The sequence below is a fragment of the Bombina bombina genome, chromosome 1 (assembly GCF_027579735.1).
Source record: "Bombina bombina isolate aBomBom1 chromosome 1, aBomBom1.pri, whole genome shotgun sequence".
NCBI classification, from domain to species: Eukaryota; Metazoa; Chordata; class Amphibia; order Anura; family Bombinatoridae; genus Bombina; species Bombina bombina.
This window is the reverse complement of record NC_069499.1, coordinates 986496099-986521280: the sequence shown is the minus strand read 5'-3', so window position 1 is coordinate 986521280 and position 25182 is coordinate 986496099. Positions and strand designations below refer to the sequence as shown.

Below are 25182 nucleotides of genomic sequence, written 5' to 3'. Positions count from 1 at the left end.
AACTCAAATGTCCAAAGCACAACCACGATATTAAGTCTAATGTCTTAGAATATCACAAGCTTGCAGATAGAAACGTCAGATTACTTATGTGACACCATCTAAGGCTGCTCTTTTTTTGTTTAGAGCCATATTGATCTGTAAAATAACCACACCAGAAGGCGCCTCATGTGCACACCAGCAGATTTGTATACAACCATGTAAAAATAAAACACAGGGGGCCAGATTGCAAGTAGAGCAATATTTAACGCTTCCGTTCTAGTGTTAAAACTGCGCTAGAAGTAAGCTTTTTGCGCATGTCAGATTGCGCTCATATTATGAGTTGAAGGTAAACTGTTTTCACTCGTGTGCTAACCCGATGAGCGCAAAAAGCTGAACTTAGAATATTGTGTGTGATAACCTATTCTCCCATAGAAGTCAATTGAGCAAAAAAAGTGTGTGGGGGGGGGAAATTAACACCCACGTCACATGCTTACCCGAACCCATATTCTCCAAGTGCTCTAACCTGACATAAAAGTATGAATATTTCACATTCCAAAGTTCCTCACATAGAAGAATATGTTCTTTTTATTCATAAATACATATTTCTACATAAATCAGTTTTTTTGGTACAGTCTCTCTCTCTCTCTCTCTCTCTCTCTCTCTCTATATCTATATCTATATATATATATATATATATATATATATATATGAATATCTATTTAGAAATACAACATATTCCCCTATGTGAAGAATGGAATGTGAAATATTTACAGTAAATACATAGTTAAAAAAATATATAAACACAGTCCAGCAATTGCACTCTCTGGATTTAAATCATAGCAAACTTTATTGTGAACGTTTTTGGAGCATTCACTCCTTCCTCAGACAGTCTGAGGAAAGAGTGAATGCTCTGACAACGTTCACAATAAAGTTTGGTGTGATTTAAATCCAGAGTGCAATTGCTGGACTGTGTTTATTGAAAAGTTTTTGCACCCTGGTACTTATCCTATGAGCGAGTGGGAGTGCGCCTTTTCACCTATATTGAAATATATATATATATATATATATATATATATATATATATATATATATATATGTGTATATATATATGTGTGTGTGTGTGTGTGTGTACATACCTGTATGTATTTATATGTGTATATATATATCTGCAAATACATATATACACATATAAATACATATGTATACACACACAGTTATACTCATAATAACATCATCTAATAAAATGTATTAAAAAATATTGCACAAAAAGGTTATAAGGGCTCAAAGATATGAGGTCTCAGGTATAAAAAAAAATGCAGGCAAAAGGCTTTAACATAGAGATACACACACACACACACACACACATATATATATATACATTGTGTGTGTGTGTGTATGTATGTATCTTTATGTTAAAGCCCTTTGCTTACATTTTTTTTCTAATACCTGAGACCTCATATCTTTCAGCCCTTATAACTTTTTTGTGCAATATTTTTTTAATACATTTTCTTCATAAATGTAAAGAGTCCACAGCTGCATTCATTACTTTTGGGAATTCAGAACCTGGCCACCAGGTGGACGCAAAGACACCCCAGCCAAAGGCTTAAATACCCCTCTAACTTCCCTCATCCCCCAGTTATTCTTTGCCTTTCGTCCAAGGAGGTCGGCAGAGAACTGTCAGAAGTTTTCGATAGTCTCTTATGGAGTCTCTTATGGAGGGTAGTACTCTTCGGCATGGGACTGGAGTTTAAAGTAGTCTTGTCAGCCTCTCAGTGAGAGCATGGGTGAAAGTTAGAGTCCGGAGATGCAAGGAGAGTCTTTCTGCGAAATCATTCCGACTCATATTAACAGCTCCACAAGCAATCGGCGTTGACGAGTTTCGCTGCCTGCTTTTTTCTCTCAAGACCATGGCAGAAGCGACGCTACTATCTGTCACACTTGAAGGGCCGTGTTCCTGTTCCACAGCGTAGATTCCAGTAAGATTGTTTAATTTTACTTTTATCATGGATGTATTATAATTACAACTATTTATCTGTGAAGGGCTACAACCTTTCGGGGATAACTTTAACATAAGGTCTCAGTGAGGCTCCTTTTTGTATCTAAGAATCAAGGGTTAATATCTCCTAAAGGGGGTTATTGAACAGGGGGGTTTATAACCATGTTTGATATGTGATTCTGTCTGCTACTGTGTAGTGTTGCTTCGGCTCATGGCTATTTTGGAACATAACGGCCTATGTCTAGTGATGGAGCCTTTACGGTCGGGCGTGCTTTTGCATGGACTGCACGGTTTACCTTGTGACTCCATTTCCGCATTCCTGACCGTGTAGCAACGGAGAAATCCTGGTGTCTGGTTCTCTGGAGGTGGTGAGTGCCCCATTGGGGGTGTAAGGTGCCGTTTAGATATTTCTTATTGGTCCATTTTTTATTCTGTGTCCCAGTTATGGAGGATTCTGATTTTTAGGAGACGGATGTCTCTGATTCAGTTATGTTCCGAATGCCGTTTTAGAGTGCTCTGTTCCTCAGGATCGGGAAATCAGGTGCCCACTGAGCCATCTACCTCTGGGGATTCTATTTCCCACGAGATGATTTCCATACGACCAACTCTTACTACGCATGCAGGTAACCCAAACGCTATTTATCCTTCTATGGAGTGTGGCCTGTTCCCACCGGAGGTTACGACACGGTTCCGCATGGCCATATCTTTGGCACTGGCACATCTGCACCTCCCAGGAGTGTGCTTAAGATATTGTCCGTGTTCTGTTAACTGGGGCTCGTCAGGTGTGGGATCCCCTGGTCAAGTTCAGCCCTCCGGGTAGCAACTGCCCCTGAGGCCTCAGGGGGTCAACCTTCGGGGCCGGTGGTTTCTTTTGTTCCGGTGGAGGTATGTTGCGCCTTTCGTTATAGACTGGTGCGCTTTCGTGTTCTACTAGGGCACGTTTTTGGCGTTGCTGGAGAATCCCACTCTTAATGGGTCTGGGGATTCTCAGTCTTAATCTTCAACTGGCTTGCATACATAGACATAAGGGGATGAAGTAATCTTCTTATAGTCTTTGTTATTTGTGTATCCTTTTCCAGTTCTGAGCTTGGAAGTCTTGGACTCCTGTTGGGCTGGTCCCGCGGGTCTGTCAGTTCTTCCTGGGCGATAACCTACGGGTTGCCTTATCTTTTATTTTCATCCGGTGAGGATGATTTTTATTTGGTCTAAAGCTAATGTTGTGGTGTGTTGTTTCCTTCGGGAACTTACTTCTATGGAATTGATACTCGCGATTTTGTGGTCGCACTGTTTACAAAAGTCTGTCTGACTGTTTTTTATCCCTCCATCTCAGGGGAGACTCTATGTGGCCTTGACAGTGCTGGGGCCCTTGGTTTCAGGCTGGTCCTGACTGGGTACAAATCCTTCTGTCTTTGAGGCCTAGTTCATACATGTGGCACCTTTTTATGTCCGGTTGGTCCGGTGAGGGTGCCTAGCGATCACAATATGGTTTGTGTTGTTTACTTGTTTTATTTTACAAGTTTCAACTAGCATCCTGAGAGGAATTGAGGGTCCGTGGTTGCTTAGGGGCATGGGGGATTGGTTCAGTCCTCATTCGCCTTTCAATCTAGTGGGCCGGGAGATCTGCTCAGTCGTTTCCAATTTTCCGGGAACTAGAGTGTTCCTTCCCGTTGTGGGTTGGAGGCTTGGAGGATTTAGGTCCTTCATACCGCCGTTCTTACAGTTTTGCCTTTCATGGTCTCTTTGGAAGTGTCCTTTTAGGACTTGTTCCTTTTAGAGGTTCTCTTCCTTTGGGTCGAGACTTTCTGGACTTCATCCTTTTTTCTGGCGGCTTTTGCAGCTTAATTTTGAATGCTGTGACGCTCTGTATTCCTTCTGGTGTTAGTCGTCTCCATGTCAGGGGCGACAGGAGGTGTTGTCTCTTTTTCCAAGCTTTTTGCTTAGGGGATGTTTTTCTGCCTGGGTTCGGGATGCTTTGCATTCTTCTCCCTTGGGTGTGGTCCTCTGGAACGTTAATCTGAAAGGATTATGGAGACTAGCCTTTCTTCTACTCTTTCGGGTGACTCTGTTCTCATTCTCATTTCGCTTAATATTGCCCTTGGGGCCTTTGGGCTCTAGAGGAATTGCGTGACTTTGTCGTGGCCTAGCACCTTGTTGGGGGGTGTTGACCTCCGGATAAGGGTGTTCTCTTCCCTTTGGGCTGGGAATTACGAGTGAGTCCTGTACCCGTTCTCCTGGTTTCCTGGTTCTCCTCCCCTGTGAGGTCTGATTGCTTCAAATGGGGTATCTTGTGTTCCCTGGGGGTGTAATTCGTTCTAGGACGATTCTGGGTCCAGGGTTCTTGTCTTGGATCCTTCTTGGATGTCTGGAGACTTATGATCCTGTGGACTGGTTCGGGACGACCTAGTTTTTTTCAGGGAACCTATGTTGCGACATAGGGGCTAGCACATTGGGTTTGCAAGCAGGAAGGCCAGAGTTCACATCCACCTTCGGGTACTGGTTATAAACTTTAAGGCCTGACTTGTCCTTCAGATGGAGTGTGCTCCTCTCATGGGGAGATTTTTCTATGTTGGGTCAACAGTGGTGTCTGGGTGATTTTTTCATTCGGTCCGTGTTTTGATCATACTATGGCTTCATGTCTTGTGGACATGTACGCTGTTCTTATCTGTGCCCTTCCCTTTTGAGGGGATAGTTTGTCTTCCTTATGAGCTGAGGTTTCCTCTCGCTGGAGGGTCTTTGTCCTGCCCTTTGTGTAGGAGGTTGGATCAGGTAGCTTATTTCTGTGAGGGGCAACATCTGCTGCTCTGTGGGCTCTGTTCCACCTGTTGGAATTTGATCTCTCTACGTAGAGACCGTCTAAGAGAGCTGTGACAGGTCTTCCTATGGATCTATTACACTTTTCTCCATGTTCAAGATTTGTGGGAAAGACTGGTGGCTCTTAGTTAGCCTGCGACGTTATACGCTGGTTAGTGGATACTTAGCAATCTGAAGGATCCTATCTTCAGCTGCTTCTGCTTGCCCTGCAAGTATTTAAGTTTCAGAGTCATTTTTACATGACTGCAGCGTGCAGTGTTTTTGCTTTAGGTGTTGTTCGTCAGACCTATCTGAGCTTGCTGCATGAGGTTTCGTTTCTGAATATTTCGGTATTCTGAGCTACCTTTTTGCGACTTGGGGACCTTCGTCTTTTTAGAGTGTGGTTGCACTGTGTTAGGGGAAGATCCTCTTTGTTTCAGACTCCTGGCCTTATCCCGTGGTTTCTGTATTTCTGGGGTCTGGGCGTTGCCTCCCCTTGTTTCTATGAGACTGGTGGGTCTCTGTTGGTTCCTTATGCTAACTGGACAGCTAGCTCAGCATACTAATGCATTGTGACTACTCTGCACTGTAGCAAACCGAGGGTTGCAAGTTCAATCCCAGGTGAGGTCTACTCAGCCTTCCTCCTTTTGAGATTGATAAGATGAGCAGCGCCTTGAGTCCCTTAAGGGGGATTAGCCACGCTTTAGAAATACATTCATGTTTTCTCAGTGTATTTTCTTCTTTGTGAAAGAATACGGTAGCTTGTGCCCTTTCTTTAGTAAGGGGTGTGTTTGGAGACCGACTGCTGGGCGATGGTATCTCCTGGAGGCTGTTGACTCAGTCGAGTCTAGTTTTTGTGGTCTCTAGCAAGGCATGTGGACTATCTGCAGGTTCTCGGCTTCGGACAAAGCAGGATTTTGTTGGGTAGGGGTTTTCAGGCCTGGTGCCCTCAGGTTGGGCTGCCTCTTGTTACCCTCCCGTTTTTACATTCAGTGTTCTCTATAGCTTGGATATTGTTTTCCCAAAAGTAATGAATGCAGCTTCGGACTCTTTCCATTTATAACATAAATTATGCTTACCTGATAATTTTCTTTTCTTCAGATGGAAAGAGTCTACAGCTCCCTACCTGGATTTTTCTGTGGGGCGTCTGTTTTTTGTTCTTCTGGCACCTTTTCACCCTGATATTTCTTCTACTGTTCCTTGTTCCTCGGCAGAATTACTGGGGGATGAGGGAAGTGAGAGGGGTATTTAAGCCTTTGCCTGGGGTGTCTTTGCCTCCTCCTGGTGGCCAGGTTCTTATTTCTCAAAAGTAATGAATGTAGCTGTGGACTCTTTCCATCTGAAGAAAAGAAAATTTATCAGGTAAGCATAATTTTTATTATTGTTTTTATGAGATGATGTTTTTATGAGTATAACTGTACTTTATAATGTATTTTTGATGTGTTTTGGGACACTTTTTTGTTTTGCAAAACAGTTAACAGAGCTGAGGACAATGTAATCATTCTAACGTCAATTGCACTCAAGTGATCGTGTTTACTTTCATATATGAGAGGAAAACCCAACGCGCACAAACACTTTATACAGTGTGTTCTATTTTTGCATGGTTGTTTTACAAATGTGCTGATGTGCACATGAGGCGCCTTCTGGTGTAAAATGTTGTAAAATAGACCCAAATATATTCCTGATCCCCTACATGTTAACCTAAAGCATTTCTATGTTGGTCCAGCAGACTAACACTGAAGTGAGATATAATGTGATAATGACACTGTATCCCTTAGTCAAAGAACAAGAGGGGGCACACACAGAGGACATACACAGAAGTGAGGCATCACATTCACTCTGACATGTGTTGTTGTTCAACCACAAATACTCTCTGGAACACTTTATTATAAAATAGGCAAACTCGTAAGAGGCTTTATGTAAATCTTGGCTTGCAACCTATGGTTATAGATCCAATACAGAACAATTACACAAGGCAATCTCTAGTTACATAGGGCCAACATAATTATCCTATTAGCTGAACAAACAGTTTTTATTAAACATATGAATTGTTATTTGCATTAGTGATACATAGATGTAGAATATTTTGTGTGATTACATACAGCTTTTCATTTTATTGATTGTTCCACTTCAATTCTCCTTTTACTACATATTGATGTTAATGATGTTGAGTTTAATAATTGCCCTCTACTGTATTATGTTGAGGTTAGATTTTTTCTTGCTTATATTGGACCTATTGGTTAGTGTTCTTCTCTGTTTATGAACAGCCAAAAGGTGAGCCTCAAGGAAAGGGTCTTCTCCAGCCCCAGAGGTGTATCCTCAAAAGGCAAAGGTTCCCCTCAATCCCAAGGGGTGAGACGCTCACCAAGTGCTGATCAGAGCATGGAAGAAAGTCCTAGCAAGGTGCCAAAAAGCTGGAGTTTTGGAGATCGGAGCCGTACACGGCAAGCTTTCCGCATCAAAGGCTCAGCATCGAGGCAGAATTCTGAAGGTGAGAGATAACCCAATTAACATTCTTTTAAACGTTCTTTTAAAAATTCAATACATTAACCGTTTATCTACAAAGCATTTGCCTATACATCATGAATCAAAGCATCCCTTAAACAAGCCTTTTCTCAACCTTGTATATAGATTGACTTAATTTGCTTTAGGACTACACAAATGCATTGTCAACAATTGCTTCAATAATGCTTTCACTTATGTAGCCCTACCTAACCATCAATCTGGAAACCATCCCCAATGGTACACTGATATAGCACTAAGTATCAAGTGACTTGCTTAAGCAAAGTTTAAATCTACTAATCCTTATCAACCCTTTGATCTTTAGTTTGCAGGTGTAATATAATAACCCCCTATTAGCAAACATAACAGCAGAGCTAGTTTTAAAACCAACAACCACAGAAGCAATATTGCACATAGATTTGATGTCAGTTACATTATACACACAGTTTCTTTACCTTAGAGATAACCTTAGTATTCCCAGCCTTCATTAATGCTATTTAGTTATGAGATTTAATACTTTAATTCATGTACAATGATAAAAGTGAATATATAATTCATTCTAATCTAATTAATGGGAGGTTTCTCCCCCTAGAAGTTAGTCTTCCTGGAGAAGAAGTTCCCGAGGACAATAAAAGCTGCAATTGTGAGTTTTTATCGGATGATTTGACTCCTGGACTCAAGGTCTCAATCCGAGCTGTTTGGTGAGTGTCTAAAGGAAGATTAGTAAGTACTTTTAATGATAGACGATTATGTATAAAGACACTTATGTCTCGTTCAGGAATGACTAAAGCTTGATGTATGATGCATAAGGAAAAATGTAGGTTAGTTTGACTTATAACAAAAATCTTACATTGTTTTTTTACCAAGTATAATGTTTTTTTATGTTATGTGACCATCTTATCGGCCTCTGAGGATCTCAGTAGACCTTGTTTACCATAACGTATCTGTGCATTCCTAAATAGCGTTATTGGTAGAATGGTAAACAAGGCTTGACATTTATAAATCATATTTACTGAGATTATCAGACATTGGCGTTCTAGTTTCTACTTGTTTTTGTTCAATCAGCATAATGCGATTTCTGGTAGCCAAGAGGAAGTTCAAGGAAAGTCTCAGACCCTATGATGTGATGGATGTTATAGAACAGTACTCAGCTGGACATTTGGACATGTTGGCCCGGATAAAAAATCTGCAATCCAGGCAAGCATCCTACTAGTATACTATTTATTATTTTTTTAAAGAAACACTCACACACATACATAAAAACATACACACGCACACCATGTAAGACTGCATTTACTTCAATCACTTTCCAAAATGTTGTTGTACCATAGTAGCCAGGTCAGAATGATTTCATTGTGCACACATTGAAAGGAAATGTTCTCATTCATATTAGGTTGTATACAACCCTAATTATATTTACTTGATAGCTGTTGAAAAAAATGTTCAAGTGTTTGAGATTTTAACATACCCTTAATAGTCCAAATTGAATAATGGCATACAAGAGATTCAGTAAAGCAGATGAATACTGAGGCTATGCTGTGCCATAATGCCCAATGCCCAGACTCTAGAATGTTTTGCAGTATCTCAGTTCTGAAGCATATCTCATAGAAAGACATTTTTGTGTGAAGCCTTTAAACGGCATTGTCAGAATCATGTTTTACTTTAATGTATATGTGTTTAGCTGTGCATGGCAGTGTGTATGGGTGTGAGAAATGGATCATTAGGTCACATAAGTATGACCAGTCATTGAGGCATCTTAATAGTGTTTACAATACAGAATCAGATAAAGTACTTTTTCACACTTTTTTGTTCCATCCTTCTGTCTCTACCAACCATGGGTTAGATTCTGTACAAGATGCTATTGATAGCAACCGAGCCAAACAATAGCAGCCTAACAGCCGCTCACTTGATCCCCCTGCTGAGCCTTTTAAACTGCAAGATCAGATGCACCTAACAACTGTTTCCCAATGGCTCTATTACTGTTAACCCTAATTCCAACTCCCCCCCTCCCCAACAGAACGTAACATAAAATATTACTTTCCTGATTTGGCTTTACTAATTCCCCTACTACACTTAGCCCTAAACACAACCCTTCCCTATTAGAAGGTACTATAATGGCTGACCAAATCGTCCACTGCTACTATCTTAACTACAGCCATCCTGTTAAAATCCCTCTTATAACTATAAACAACCACACAGCACCACCCCTACATTATCTATTGCCATTGGTAACCATCTTTCTATGAGATTCCCTCCACCATTGCAAATATTCCATCAATACTGAAACTACTAAATTACACCAGACAAAACAAATTAGCATTACTTAAAGGGACAGTTTACTTGAAATGTTTTATTGTTTAAAGAGATAGATAATTCCTTTTATTACCCATTCCCCAGTTTTGCATAACCAACACAGTTATATTATTATATGTTTTACCTCTGTGATTACCTTGTATCTAAGCCTCTGCAGACTGCCCCCTCTTCTCAGTTCTTTTGACAGACTTTCATTTTAGCCAATCAATGCTGACTCATGAATAACCACACGGGAGTAAGCACAATGTTATCTATATGACACACATGAACTAGCGCTGTCTAGCTGTAAAAAACTGTCAAAATGCACTGAGATAAGAGGATGCCTTCAACAGTTTAAAAATCAGTTTGAGCCTACCTAGGTTTAGCTTTCAAAATAAATACTAATAAAACAAAGCAATTTTGATGATAAAAGTTCATTGGAAAGTTGATTAAAATTGAAAAGTTTAATTGTGTCCCTTTAAACAAAGAACTCTTCAGTCCCCTGAGGTTCATTGAAAGGCCTTTTAGTCTTATGTCTTTTGTGACTAATCCTTACCATATTCTGGTTCTTTGAGATATATATATATATTACAAACCTGGCTACTTAGTTTAACTAACCAGGATTGTGTGAGGGAGGGCGGTCAAAATTGAACCTGCCCACTATAGGTGAGGCACATAATAATTTACTATAGTAGCAGTGTTTATCATGGTAGGATTATTGAAACATCATGGTTAGGTGTATGTCAGGGGGTAGACTATATTACGTATAACTCGTTGCAGTCCATCACGAAGTAACACCCTAGAAAATGACAAATATTGTGATATTTAACCCTTTCACTGCTGGGTCATTTCCCACCCCTTTGTTAGAGATGTTTTCAGTTGTTTGGCCCTCATTTACACGTACATTTAAAAAAACAAAAAAACATCTGTGAGGTATCCACTCAAATTATACCTCCTTTTTTTTCAGCAGACCAAGCATTTTTAGAAAATAAATATAATAATATGAGAAAAAAAAACACAATATAAAATGTAAAAAAATTAACTTTTTGTGCCATTTGATGTGGTGTACTTAATAAATAGTAGCATAGGATAATTATTTTCTAATTTTTTTCAAACATACATTTCATTTCCCCACATTAGTTCACCTTTCTTAAACAGCAAAAATTATGATTTTATCATTTTATTTTTGCCACTATTCACCATCTTTCAATTTATGCAGATGATGTGTAGGTATATAATATCTAACCATACAAATATTTTACAAATTTAAATTATCAGAGGGGTGGTTTAACCCATTTTTTTATGTTCCTATCCCTGTCCAAAATCACTCTGCATAGCAAAAAATATTTAAGAAACTAACCCAAAAACATGAAATAGTTGAACCAAAGGCCATCCTATATAGAATTCCATAAAATATCACCTATTTTTACATCCCTTAAGTTATCCCATATATTTTAATTGTCACTTTTTTTTTACTGTCAGATTATCAGTCTTACTATAATGATCACTTCATAGCTATAAGAACATGAAACCCCTTATTTGTATTGTGAAACCTCACTCTTTCAAGTATGGGGTATTATGATATGTTGTAATGGTGATGGGGTAATAAAGGCCTCTTAAAAAACACCAGAAACCAGGTATTTGTCATTGTTGTGACAATCAGCTGTCAACGTGTGGCCACAGGACCCCGCATTTAAAAGCCCAGAATTGTTCCTTTCAATAATGGGTCTCAAGTTTATGTATTAATCATGGAGGGGGCAACATAAGGGATATCCCACCCACTTGATATTGTTCCATATGCTTATGGTTGTGATAGGTGATCATTGTTAACACAGTGGTCAGTGGATAACTACCAGACGGACATCTTACCCTTTTTTTTAAAGAGCCTCCTTGCCACCTGCCTTCCTTGTGGTAGTGAATATTTTAGGGTGCAATGGTTCCCTTTATAGCTCAGATGACTGTAAAAAGCACTAAGTATACAGGTGATTGCTATTTCTATGGCAGTCACCCTGTTATTTAAAGAAGTATGAGACTTCTCATTTGATTATGGGCAATCTCCTCTTTCAAGTGAGGGGTATAATAGGTTGTATGAATGTTGTATGCTGTCTTTGGGGAGGATAGGGGCACCTTTATGGCCACTATCCCCCATACAGTAAAAACATTAGGTAGGTGATTGGGTCTTGTATGGGGGGAGGGGTCGGGGGGTCTAAAAATCCCCCTCCCCCCTCCTCAAACACAGTATAGCTATCTACTTGGGGCATATGATGACCATTATCATGGCGATTACCTGAAAATTAGAGAGGGCTGTGACCCCTCATTTGAAAGAGGAGGGTAAGAACGTTCAAATGAAGGAGTCACTTGTCCCTCTAACCCAAACAGGAGGGTAGATAGGGGCTCAGTTTGAGCCCCCCCCCCCTCTGCTACAACAGCATTTTAAATGCTGCTGCAGGTTTTTGCCATTTGTACAGCAAAAACTCCAACTTTCAGGCTAAAGTGTTCTTTAATTTGAAAAGGCAGACCCCCCCTTTTAAATGAGGGGTCAGTTGACCCTCTATCCCAAACAGGGGGGGGGGGTATAGGGGCTTAATTAGAGCCCACTCAGTTTAAAATGCATTCTTAATGCTGCTGCAGGTAATTGCAGTTTTTAAAGCAATCGCCTGCAACTTACAGACTCCCTTTTTTCAAATGAGTGGTCACTTGTTGTTGTAAATGGCGTGGGAGCTGTGATATGGGCTTCCAAATCCCTCTTTCCTTGCCCCCTGGCCAGCTGTCTCTCACTGGGCCTGATATTCAAAACATCGCCGCTCAGTCGAGAAATTCTAAGAAGTATCTTCGCTACAGTAAGGCCCTTAAAAAAACAATACAAAAACTTTTTTTAACTTGAGAAATGTTTATGTTACTCTGTAGTGGTCTTTATGTGAAACAGAGTCTCCTTCATTACAATACAATTTCTTAAAAAAATCTTAAATATTTTGTGTGATTTCTCTTCATGACGGCAAGGTTTTGAATATCAGCTTTGTTGGTTAGCCCCTCTCCCTTGTGACATCACCGTGGTGCCGGTGGTGACATAACAAAGCCTACAGGAAAGAGATAGCAATAGGCAAGGGAGCTGCTTTCTTCTTTCCCCATGTGTAGTGAGAGGGTCAGGTATGTTTGTAGCTGCCCAACTCCCTCCCTTCCCTCTTATTATTGTTATTATTATCATTATTTGTATAGCACCGCAAAATTCCGTAGCGCTGGGTACAATGATAGGGGTATACAATGACAAGGATTTGTGATAAAATACAAAACATAACAAAACTAAAAAAAATCTAGTACAGGAGGAAAAGGGCCCTGCTCCACAGAGCTCAAAGTCTACAGGTTTATGGTGCAGAGAAATAAGGTTGGGGTAGCTTGTCACATCGATTGTAGCTGCAGTAGTGAGTCAGACAGTTCAAGAATTATTTTGGTTAGGATGAGAGATGGAGGAGAGATGGTAAGCCTCTCTGAATAGGTATGTTTTCAAAGAGCGCCTGAAGCTATACAAGATTGGAGACAGTCTTATGGAGCAGGGTAGAGAGTTCCAGAGGACAGGAGTAACACGTGAGAAGTCTTGGAGACAGGAGTGGGATGTAGAGATAACAGGAGTGGAGAGAAGTAGGTCAGAGGTTGATCGAAGAGGACGGGATGGGGAATATTTCAAGATGAGAGAGGAAATACTAGGAAATAGGAAAGTATAGTTGGGAGTTAGACTTTTGAGTTCTTTGTAAGTTAGGGTTAATACTTTAAATTGTATTCTGGATCGTATGGGGAGCCAGTGTAGAGACTGGCAGAGCGGAGCAGCTGATGTAGATCGGCGACTTAGGTGGATGAGTCTAGTAGAAGCATTCATAATAGATTGGAGGGAGGAGAGGCTGTGTTTTGGAAGGCCATTTAGAAGTAGATTGCAATAATCAATGCATGAGGAGGGAATGAATGAGTGTTTTTGTAGTTTTTTGAGTAAGGAAGGGACGAATTCTGGAAATGTTGCGTAGGTGTGAACGGCAGGATTTGTCAAGTGCTTGTATATGTGGGTTGAATGTGAGTTCTGAGTCAAGTGTGATCCCAAGACAGCGGACCTGGGGTGAGGTGTTGAGAAAAGTCTCCAACCATCAGAGAAATGTCAGATGTTGGATGTCTCGAAGAGCGGGGAATAAGAAGTAGCCCAGTTTTGGACAGATTGAGCTGGAGGTAGTGTGAAGACATCCAAGAGGAAATTGCAGAGAGGCAGTTGGAAATCTGGTTGAGTAAAGAGGGAGAGAAATCAGGAGAGGAAAGATAGATTTGGGTATCATTAGCATATAAGTGGTACAGGAATCCAATGGAGGCTATAAGTTTTCAAAGGGAGGATGTATAGAGAGAGAAAAGCAAGGGACCCAAGACAGAGCCTTGCGGTACTCCAAATGAGAGAGGCATAGGATCAGAAGATATGTTGTTAAAGGAAACTGAAAACGAGCGATTTGAGAGATATCAGGCAAACCAGGAGAGGGCTGTGTCTAGGATGCAAATTGAATGTAGTATTTCTCTTGCAAGATGTATCGAGTCTACGGATTCATCCAATACTTGTGGGATATTCTCCTTCCCAACAGGAAGTGGCAAAGAGAACACCCACAGCAGAGCTGTCTATATTGCTCCTCCCCTAAATCCACCCCCCAGTCATTCTCTTTGCCTGTACTCATAGGAAGCTGGTAAAGTTTAAGAGGTGATAGAAATATTAGTTTAAAGTCTTCAAGCAAGAATTTTTTATTTTCTAAATAGTACCGGAGTGTGCTATTTTTACTCAGGCAGAGCATGGAAGAAGAATTCTGCCTTGAGTCTGACGATTTCTGCAGCTGTAACGGAGATCATGTTTCCTTCCCACAGAGGTCTGAGGAATACAACAGATTCTTCAGTGTGGGGAGAGGTTTGTTCCTAGAAACGTTTTTGAGGTATGTGCAGTCTAATTATTTCTGAGGAGACCAGGTTCAGAATTTTAGACCTAAAAATGCATACTAGTGGGGCAAGTATAGTCCTAACAGAAAGGGGACTAGTCATGTGTTCTTTATTTATGCCTAATGCACTCATGGCTCATGTACTGAAAGAGTTCCATGTGCTAACGTTTAGTGGTACGGTGCTTATTAGTGTTGGGTGAGACTCTGTGATTACCGGGCAGGATGTTTTCTCTGCTCATTTGTATAGGGGGTTCCACATGGCTAGTGTTTTACAATCACCGCTTCCCATGCGGTCTGACATGGCTGTTCCCCATCGTCGCAGATGGGCGGGGCCTATTTTCATGCCTTCAGTGCGCAGTGAGGAGACGGAGGAGACGGTCACAAGCAGTAGCTTCTCCAGGGGCTTGCGATCTGCCTAATTGTACCAGAGTGTTACTGGTGGTTTATTAGAAGGGCAGGTAGGCGCCACAGTTCTGTGTTATTTGTTTTAGGCACTTTTAATTACCGGATGTGATAAAATCGCCATAAGGGGTTAAATCTGGTCCATACTTGGGGTGCAATACCATATAGCCCATAGGTACCTTCCATAGCAAAATTGGCCATTTTCATTAACGTTTAGGCACTTTTGCAGTTTTTGTGTACATTTTATTTTCTTAAAGGTACAGTAACGGTTTTTCACAAATCGTTTTTTCTCAAACAATAAAGGTTTTCCAAGACTTGTACTGTGCTTATTAGTCTGTTCAACATGTCTGACATTGAAGAAAGTCAGTGCTCCATGTGTTTAGAGGTCGTTGTGGAACCCCCCCTTACATTGTGTCCTACTTGTACCGATAGTGTGTCTAAAGATGATTCTCAGTCTGAAGAGAACCATGACATGCCACCTAATGATTCTCAAGTGTCTCAACCCATTACTCCTGCACAAGAGACGCCAAGTACTTTTAGTGCGTCTACTTCTTTTACTCTACAGGATATGGCGGCAGTAATGTCTAACACCCTTACAGAGGTGCTGTCTAAACTGCCAGGTTTGCAAGGTAAGCGCAGTAGGTCAGATTTAGAGACAAATGCTGACCCTTCTGATGCCTTAGTGCCTATTTCCGATGCCCCTAAACTATGCTCTGATGTGGGGGTTAGGGATTTTATGTCTGAGGGAGAATGTTCAGAATCAGGGAACCCAATTCCTCATATTGACTTGGACACTCCGTCCTTTAAATTTAAATTAGATCACCTCCGCCTGTTGCTCAGGGAGGTTTTGGCAACTCTAGACGATTGCGATCCTATCACAATTCCCCCAGAAAAATTGTGCAAGATGGATAAATATTTAGAATTGCCTTCTTACACGGCCATATTTCCAGTTCCTAAGAGGATTGCGGAAATTGTTAAGAGGGAATGGGATAGACCAGGTATACCGTTTTCCCCCCCTCCTAATTTTAAGAAAATGTTTCCAATATCTGATACCATGCAGGACTCCTGGCAACTTGTCCCTAAGGTAGAAGGAGCTATTTCCATGCTAGCGTACAACAATTCCCATTGAGGACAGTTGTGCTTTCAAAGACCCCATGGATAAAAAATTAGAGGGTCTTCTAAAGAAATTGTTTGTCCAACAAGGTTTTCTCCTACAGCCGACGGCCTGCATTGTTCCAGTAACTACGGCACTGGCTTTTTGGTTTGTCGCCCTGGAGGAGTCTCTGGAAGTTGAGACCCCCTTAGAGGAAATTCTGCACAGAATTAAGGCCCTTAAGTTGGCTAACTCTTTTATTACTGATGCTGCTTTTCAGATTGCAAAATTAGCAGCAAAAAATGCAGGTTTTGCCATTTTAGCACGTAGAGCGTTATGGCTAAAGTCTTGGTCTGCTGACGTATCGTCTAAATCTAAATTTTTATCTATTCCCTTCAAGGGTAAGACCCTATTTGGGCCTGAACTGAAGGAATTAATTTCTGACATTACTGGAGGTAAGGGACATGCCCTGCCTCAGGACAAATCCCTTAAGACGAGGGGTAGACAAAATAATATTCGCTCCTTTCGAAACTTTAGAGGTGTTTCCTCCACGCCCGGTTCCTCTGCTAAGCAGGAAGAGAACTTTACTCCATCCAAGTCGGTCTGGAGACCTAACCAGGCCTGGAATAAAGGTAAACAAAACAAGAAGCCCGCTGCTGCTACCTAGACAGCATGAAGGGGCAGTCCCCGATCCGGGACCGGATCTAGTAGGGGGCAGACTTTCTTTCTTTGCTCAGGCTTGGGCAAGGGACGTACAGGATCCCTGGGCATTAGAAATTGTGACCCAGGGATACCAGCTGGAATTCAAGGATTGTCTTCCCAGGGGAAGATTTCATCTTTCTCGCTTGTCTGTAGACCAGACAAAAAGAGAGGCGTTTTTACGCTGTGTAGAAGACCTCTACACCATGGGTGTAATTTGACCAAAACTGGAACATTGGCAGGGGTTTTATTCAAATCTCTTCGTGGTTCCCAAAAAAGGAGGGAACCTTCAGACCAGTTTTAGATCTCAAGTTTCTAAACAAGTTTCTCAGAGTCCCATCGTTCAAGATGGAGACCATTCGTACGTTATTACCAATGATCCAGGAGGGTCAATACATGACCACTGTGGATCTGAAGGACGCGTACTTTCACATTCCTATTCAGAAGGATCATCATCAGTTCCTGAGGTTCGCCTTCCAGGACAAGCATTATCAGTTTGTGGCTCTTCCCTTCGGGTTGGCCACGGCTCCCAGGATCTTCACAAAGGTTCTAGGGTCACTTCTGGCGGTTCTCAGACCGCGAGGTATAGCAGTGGCGCCCTATCTGGACGATATCTTGATCCAGGAGTCAACCTATCTTCTGTCCAAATCTCACACGGACATCGTGTTGTCTTTTCTAAGAACTCACGGTTGGAAAGTGAATGGGGAAAAGAGTTCACTAGTCCCTCTAACAAGAGTTCCATTCCTGGGTTCTCTACTAGATTCAGTACACATGAGTGTTTCTGACGGAGGTCAGAAAATCAAAGATTCTAAATACTTGCCCAGTTCTGCAGTCCCTTCACCAGCCAACAGTGGCGCAGTGTATGGAAGCTATCAGCCTAATGGTAGCGGCAATGGACATAGTGCCGTTTGCTCGCTTTCATTTCAGACCACTACAACTGTGCATGCTCAGGCAGTCGAATGGGGATTATGTGAATTTGTCTCCACCAATAAATCTGGACCAGGAGACCAGAGATTCTCTTCAGTGGTGGTTGTCTCAAGACCATCTGTCCCAGGGGATGTGCTTTCGCAGGCCATCTTGGGTTGTGGTAACGACGGACGCCAGCCTGCTGGGCTGGGGTGCAGTCTGGAATTCCCTGAAGGCTCAGGGTGTGTAGACTCAGGCGGAGTCTCAACTACCGATCAATATTCTGGAACTGAGAGTGATATTCAACACGCTTCAGACACGCTTCAGATTCATAAGATTCCAGTCGGACAACATCACGAATGTGGCGTATATCAATCATCAGGGGGGAACAAGGAGTTCTCTAGCAATGATAGAGGTATCAAAAATAATCCGATGGGCGGAGTCTCACTCTTGCCATCTCTCTGCGATCTACCTCCCAGGAGTAGAGCACTGGGACGCAGATTTCCTAAGTCGTCAGACTTTTCATCCAGGGGAGTGGGAACTACACCTGGAGGTGTTTGCTGCTTTGATTCTTGAATGGGGCACACCGGAATTGGATCTGATGGCATCTCGACAGAATGCATCAGATATGGAGTAAATATCTTTATTGGTGCGAATCCAGAGGTTACTCATGGAGTAAAGTTCGGATTCCTAGGGTTTTGCCTTTTCTCCAAGAAGGATTGGAGAAAGGTCTTTCAGCTAGTTCCTTAAAGGGACAGATTTCTGCTTTGTCCATTTGCTTCATAAGCGTCTGGCAGATGTTCCAGACATTCAGGCCTTTTGTCAGGCTTTAATCAGAATCAAGCCTGTGTTTAAACCTATTGCTCTGCCATGGAGTTTGAATTTAGTTCTTGAAGTTCTTCAAGGGGTTCCATTTGAACCTATGCATTCCATAGATATTAAGCTTCTATCTTGGAAAGTTCTGTTTTTAGTAACTATCTCTTCGGCTCGAAGAGTTTCTGAATTTTCTGCTTTACAGTGTGACTCACCTTTTCTTGTTTTCCATGCGGATAAGGTGGTTTTGCGTACCAAACCTGGATTCCTTCCTAAGGTTGTTTCTAATAGGAATATCAATCAGGAAATTGTTGTTCCTTCTCTGTGTCCTAATCCTTCTTCCAAGAAGGAACGTCTGTTGCACAACCTAGATGTGGTTCGTGCTTTAAAGTTCTACTTACAAGCAACTAAAGATTTCCGTCAAACATCGTCATTGTTTGTTGTCTATTCTGGAAAGCGGTGAGGTCAAAAGGCTACGGCAACTTCTTTCTTTTTGGCTGAAAAGCATCATCCGTTTGGCTTATGAGACTGCTGGCCAGCAGCCTCCTGCAAGGATTACTGCTCACTCTACTAGAGCAGTGGCTTCCACATGGGCTTTTTAAAATGAGGCTTCTGTTGAACAAATTTGTAAGGCGGCGACTTGGTCTTCGCTTCATACTTTTTCCAAATTTTACAAATTTGATACTTTTACTTCTTTGGAGGCTATTTTTGGGAGAAAGGTTTTACAAGCAGTGGTGCCTTCCGTTTAGGTACCTATCTTGTCCCTCCCTTCATCCGTGTCCTAAAGCTTTGGTATTGGTATCCCACAAGTATTGGATGAATCCGTGGACTCGATACATCTTGCAAGAGAAAACAAAATTTATGCTTACCTGATAAATTTCTTTCTCTTGCGATGTATCGAGTCCACGGCCCGCCCTGTCTATTTAAGACAGGTAGTATATTTTATTAAAAAACTTCAGTCACCTCTGCACCCTCTCCTTTTTCTTCCTAACCTTCGGTCGAATGACTGGGGGGTGGAGTTAGGGGAGGAGCTATATAGACAGCTCTGCTGTGGATGCTCTCTTTGCCACTTCCTGTTGGGAAGGAGAATATCCCACAAGTATTGGATGAATCCGTGGACTCGATACATCGCAAGAGAGATAAATTTATCAGGTAAGCATAAATGTTGTTTTTTAGGAGGAGAGGATGGTCAACTGTGTCAAAAGCAGTGAACAGGTCAAAAAGAATTAGTAAAGAGTAGTGGCCTTTTCCTTTAGCTGATAACAGGTAATTTGTTACGTTAGTAAGAGCGGTTTCTGTTGCGTGTTTAGAGTAGAAACCAGATTGTAGTGGATCAAGTAAGGAGTTAGTTGTGAGAAATTGAGTCAGCCGATTATAGACCAATCTTTCCAATAATTTTATCCTCCCCTCCCTACCCTCTAATCCACTCGGATACTCGGATCCCCTCTCCCTCATCCCCCCTCTCTGCCGCTGTAATAAAAAATGTTTTGTATCTTAGCGATCCCACTCGCTCCCGCCTCCCTCCAGCAAGGTGCCGCCCACCTGCCTCCCTCCTAAACCTCCCGGCGCTCTTATTTTTTTTCTGTAGCGTAGCAGTCTCACCCGCTCCCTCCCCCATCCAACGAGGTGCTGCCCACCCGCCTCCCTCTTAACCCTCTCGGTGCTGGTCATCTAGCGCATTGTCTTGTGCACAGCCCCAGTCGGCGGTCACTGAACCTTACGGCCAGGTATTTTTGTCTCGTGCTCCAGTCGTTACTGCGCATGACTGCATCAGACAAACATACCTGGCCTTTTACAATATAAGATAGAAGTAAATTGAAACGTTTTTAAAATTGTATGCTCTGTATAGATCATGGTAAAAAAAATTGGGTTTCAGAACCCTTTAAAGAAACAGTGACAATTGTAATGCTATTAAAAACTCTTAACTTTAATCAAAGTAATACATATTAAATCAAATCCAACTACTTGAAGGAGTGTGTAATTCAAACTTCTAATCATCTTCCAGTTTTGTCCTGTTCTAATTATAATATTACATTTATGGCACACAGTGGCTAGACAATCTTTAGGTAAAATGTTTGATAATATAGTCATAATTTGACTATTGACCTACTTTGGCTTTGATTTGTATGTCAGGAGGACTAAGAGAGGTCATTGCTTACATAGGTTTGTATTATAAATTTTAGGATGTGATGTATTGTTTCCATATAGTACATTTTCAGCAACTACAGAGCAGCTTGAGGCTTTACTAAGTAAGAAATGAATGCTGAAGACAAAGTAGCACCTACTAAAACATGGAGGATCATACTGGATTTGCTCAAAGGGGCACTGTTTCTGCACCCATTGCTCACTGACCTGGCATCTGTGATAAATGCTGTGTATCTTGTGATTTATGTTGTTTCTTGTCTTATTGTGTTTTGTCTGTACAAGTTAAACATACCAAACTCCTGACACTTCCTTCCTTTCACCATAATGGACAATTGTCTCAATACTGTGTCACAATGTTCCCTCCACTGCAATCCATAGGAATATATGTTGATGTATATCCAGTTTATAAACCAGGATATTGCCACATATATACATGCAAATATATTCCAACAAACAGAGTTTACAATTTGGTGTTGATGCAATTTATTTTCAGCTGAATGGAATATATTTTCAGATTCGTACAATTTCCTTTCCTTCTTTTCCCTACGTTGCTTCATTATGCATTTTGCTGGTGTTTTGTTTTTTCTATTTACTTTGCCAGGATAGATATGATTGTGGGTCCCCCACCCACTTCAACACCCCGGCATAAGAAGTATCCAACCAAAGGATCAATGCTTTCTACCAAAGAATCACCCCAATACTCTCCTAGGTTAGGATCCACCAAAATGCCTCTTTGTCTGGACTTTTATTTTATTTTGTTGATGGCGAACCCCTTCCACTCAGAAGTGTGTGATGGCATCTAAAACCTAGGTAGCTCTTGGCAAGGAAACATAAAGCCTATGTCCCTGGCAGTTTAGACTTTATTCTAAATGTCCAATTACATCTCTGAAGAACTCCATTCCATCTGATCACATACCAAGGATGCCAGAGTAAACATGGTTAACTGTTTTGGATAACCCATGCCTGTATGAAATGTTATAGGCTTAGTAATCTGTTTTGGGACTATTGATATTATTAATGAAAAAATGTTTAGATTGGCAGCTGAGATTAATACAATATTTACTTCACACCAAACATGAAAAGAGGTTCAAGTGACTGCTGACCAGAACTGCGATAATAACGTCACAAAACCTCAGTAAAGTAGAAAAAGGGAGGACTGTAATCTTCTAAATGTTAAATTAAGCTGTAAGAACTGGCAATAAGGTAGAACTATAGTAATGCCAAGTCTGTATCATTTATGACAAAATAATTGTAAACCAGGAGAAAGGAAACTGTTATGATATTTATTTAAAGGGACATTGTACTGTAAAATTTGGGTATAGGGATATAATAGGGATATTTCAGCCAAAATTGGAAACCACATGGGTGCATTTCGGTATTGAACAGAAGCAATTTTGTAATATACATGCATTAGCAAAAATGTTTCTAATAAAAGCTTTAGCTGTTTTAAAAGTGTATTTAAGTATGCACCGTGCACCAGCATTTTAAACACAGCACTTGCTTAGAGAGCCTGCTTGCACCATCTGGTAATGACTCATTGGCCCATATTTATCAAGCTCCGAACGGAGCTTGAAGGGCCGTGTTTCTGGCGAGTCTTCAGACTCGCCAGAAACACAAGCTATGAAGCAGCAGTCTAAAGACCGTTGCTCCATAACCTGTCCGCCTGCTCTGAGCAGGTGGACAGACATCGCCGGAAATCAACCCGATCGGGTTGATTGGCACCTCCCTGCTGGTGGCCGATTGGCCGCGAGTCAGCAGGGGGCGGCGTTGCACCAGCAGCTCTTGTGAGCTGCTGGTGCAATGTTAAATGCGGAGAGCATATTGCTCTCCGCATTTAGCGAGGTCTTGCGGACCTGATCCCCACTGTCGGATCAAGTTTTTTAACATTTTTAACACTAAAACAGTGATAACTTTTAAAACAGAAGGGTGTGTATCTAGTAACACACAACCGGGCGCTAACACACAATAATATTTAGAACAATATTGGTCAGATTAAGCAGGCATTATAAATACACAGAGATTTTTCTCGACGCAAACACAATAATAATATAAAACAAAGGAAAAGAAAGTCCATCCGTTGGAATAATAAAAGTCTGTATGTTGCTTACTTACAGCATGTAGGTGCCATATATATGGTGATAAATAATATGCTCATAAATAAGGTATAGTCACGCTGCTCCTCCAAATACGGGTAAATTCCACTGTCCCCAACAAGATACACTGTGAATGATAGAAGGGGAGAAGCGCGGACTCAAGTGCAGTATTAAAAGTTTTATTGATTATATAACATGCGACAAATAAACACTCACAAGATGCTATAGCGGTCTGTACACATCAAAAGCCGACTGCTATATACCAAACCGGATTCTTTGCAATTGTGCCTCCGGATGTATGTGCCCAGTCCGTTCCAGTCCCTCTCGTAGGAATACAGCTCCACTGGGTTTACAGGCAATCCAGCTCTGCAGTCGCGGGATGGATGATGTCTCCTGTAGCCCTTGGTAATCGATTGGATCGCTGGATATTCCTTGGAGACTACGGATCCCACAAGGGACCAAAAAGCTAAGCAGATTACTTCAACGCGTTTCGTCCTGTATTGTCTGGACTTTATCAAGAATACTTAGCTCACTCCTCTTTGTCCCTTATATACCAATGGGGGGAAAAAAAATTCCCATACGCTTAATTAATAAAATATAATGAAATTGATGGTATATAAAGGGCACCGAGGAGAACAGAATTGATAAATTATAGGTACAGTCAAATTTGATGTTAAAATAATATAAACAGTATATATTGATTTAAAAATGTACTCTAAACGGGAATTGATTAATTAGAGGGAGAATTTGACCTATTCTCAGTTGATTATGTACAATTTCATAATTGCATATACACACATAAATAAAGTACAATATAGTATATACTTAATCCTAAAATCCATATATGCATGATATGATAAAAAAATAGATGAATAAAAACAATAAAAAAACAGTTAATAATAGACGGTGTCATAAAAAAGCCTGGATATCTAATTCTATATTTAACCCTTTTGGTTCTAAACAGTCAAGGGTTTTTATCCAAAAGGTTTCCCTTTGTCTTAACTTAAGCAATCTATTTGTGTCCCATCTATCTGGTGCAACCCATTCTATAATTTTAATACTAAGGTCAATCCCAATGACCTTAGTATTAAAATTATAGAATGGGTTGCACCAGATAGATGGGACACAAATAGATTGCTTAAGTTAAGACAAAGGGAAACCTTTTGGATAAAAACCCTTGACTGTTTAGAACCAAAAGGGTTAAATATAGAATTAGATATCCAGGGTTTTTTTATGACACCGTCTATTATTAACTGTTTTTTTATTGTTTTTATTCATCTATTTTTTTATCATATCATGCATATATGGATTTTAGGATTAAGTATATACTATATTGTGTTTTATTTATGTGTGTATATGCAATTATGAAATTGTACATAATCAACTGAGAATAAGTCAAATTCTCCCTCTAATTAATCAATTCCTGTTTAGAGTACATTTTTAAATCAATATATACTGTTTATATTATTTTAACATCAAATTTGACTGTACCTATAATTTATCAATTCTGTTCTCCTCGGTGCCCTTTATATACCATCAATTTCATTATATTTTATTAATTAAGCGTATGGGAATTCCCCCCCCCCCCATTGGTATATAAGGGACAAAGAGGAGTGAGCTAAGTATTCTTGATAAAGTCCCGATGATACGGGACGAAACGCGTTGAAGTAATCTGCTTAGCTTTTTGGTTCCTTGTGGGATCCGTAGTCTCCAAGGAATATCCAGCGATCCAATCGCTTACCAAGCGCTAAAGGAGACGACATCCATCCCGTGACTGCAGAGCGGGATTGCCTGTAAACCCAGTGGAAAACAAAAACAGGAGAAAATGACAGCGCTACACTGAATCAGGTGGGGCACCAGTAGAACTTCCCCTTTAAAAAAATAATCAAAAAGTAAAAACGGGGTGTATCTAATATCTGTTTCTCAGAAGACACACAACCACTCCCCTATAGTATAAACATATGGGACATAAATATAATCACCGACGTACACAACAGATATGTGAAAATACAACAGTCCCAAAATAAAACAGTCCCAAAACCGTAGCTGGTTTAAGTCACACAAAAAGCATATAGACTGATTGTAGCAGGATTGGTGTGTTAACTTAGCTGAACCAGATGGAGGCAAAGTTTGTTCAGTAAATGTGCATACACGGCAAATCCGACGTGGTAATATCCAGTTGGTCTGATGGAATATATGCTGAAGGATCCTTACAGGAGCAGCTGATGAATCACGGAACTCCAGCTATGTGTATCCCGTTGCAGCAAGCTGTATAAGAAATGACAAGAAGAAAACAGCGCATCCACGAATCACAGAAGCGTTTATTCAGGTAAATGACACACACAGAAAATTGCACACTTACAAGATGACAGTAATGTATGAGCGGTAATGCCCTCTGGCTAGTTGTCTTTCGCCTGTAGCAAATCTCAGCGGGAACACCTCAGACGCCGACCAGCAGCACCAAGAGACTCACTTCCTGTCACATACGGCAGGTGCCAAAGAGAAACTCAAAAGAGCAGCAGT

General features: G+C 40.9%; 1 protein-coding gene across 7 annotated transcripts in view; it reads left to right on the top strand.

The window, feature by feature from the left end:
• KCNQ2 (potassium voltage-gated channel subfamily Q member 2) overlaps nucleotides 1–25182 on the top strand; it is a 242672-nt gene that overhangs the window by 164788 nt on the left and 52702 nt on the right. For 4 of the 7 annotated variants that reach the window (XM_053709315.1, XM_053709201.1, XM_053709147.1 and 1 more), the window contains 3 exons: nucleotides 7033–7256; nucleotides 7860–7968; nucleotides 8333–8464. In XM_053709315.1, the coding sequence (XP_053565290.1) occupies nucleotides 7033–7256; nucleotides 7860–7968; nucleotides 8333–8464 (465 nt within the window). Of the gene's footprint in view, nucleotides 1–7032; nucleotides 7257–7859; nucleotides 7969–8332; nucleotides 8465–21167; nucleotides 21276–25182 lie in introns of all 7 variants that reach the window. The other 3 variants (XM_053709047.1, XM_053709093.1, XM_053709370.1) reach the window with 3 other exon arrangements.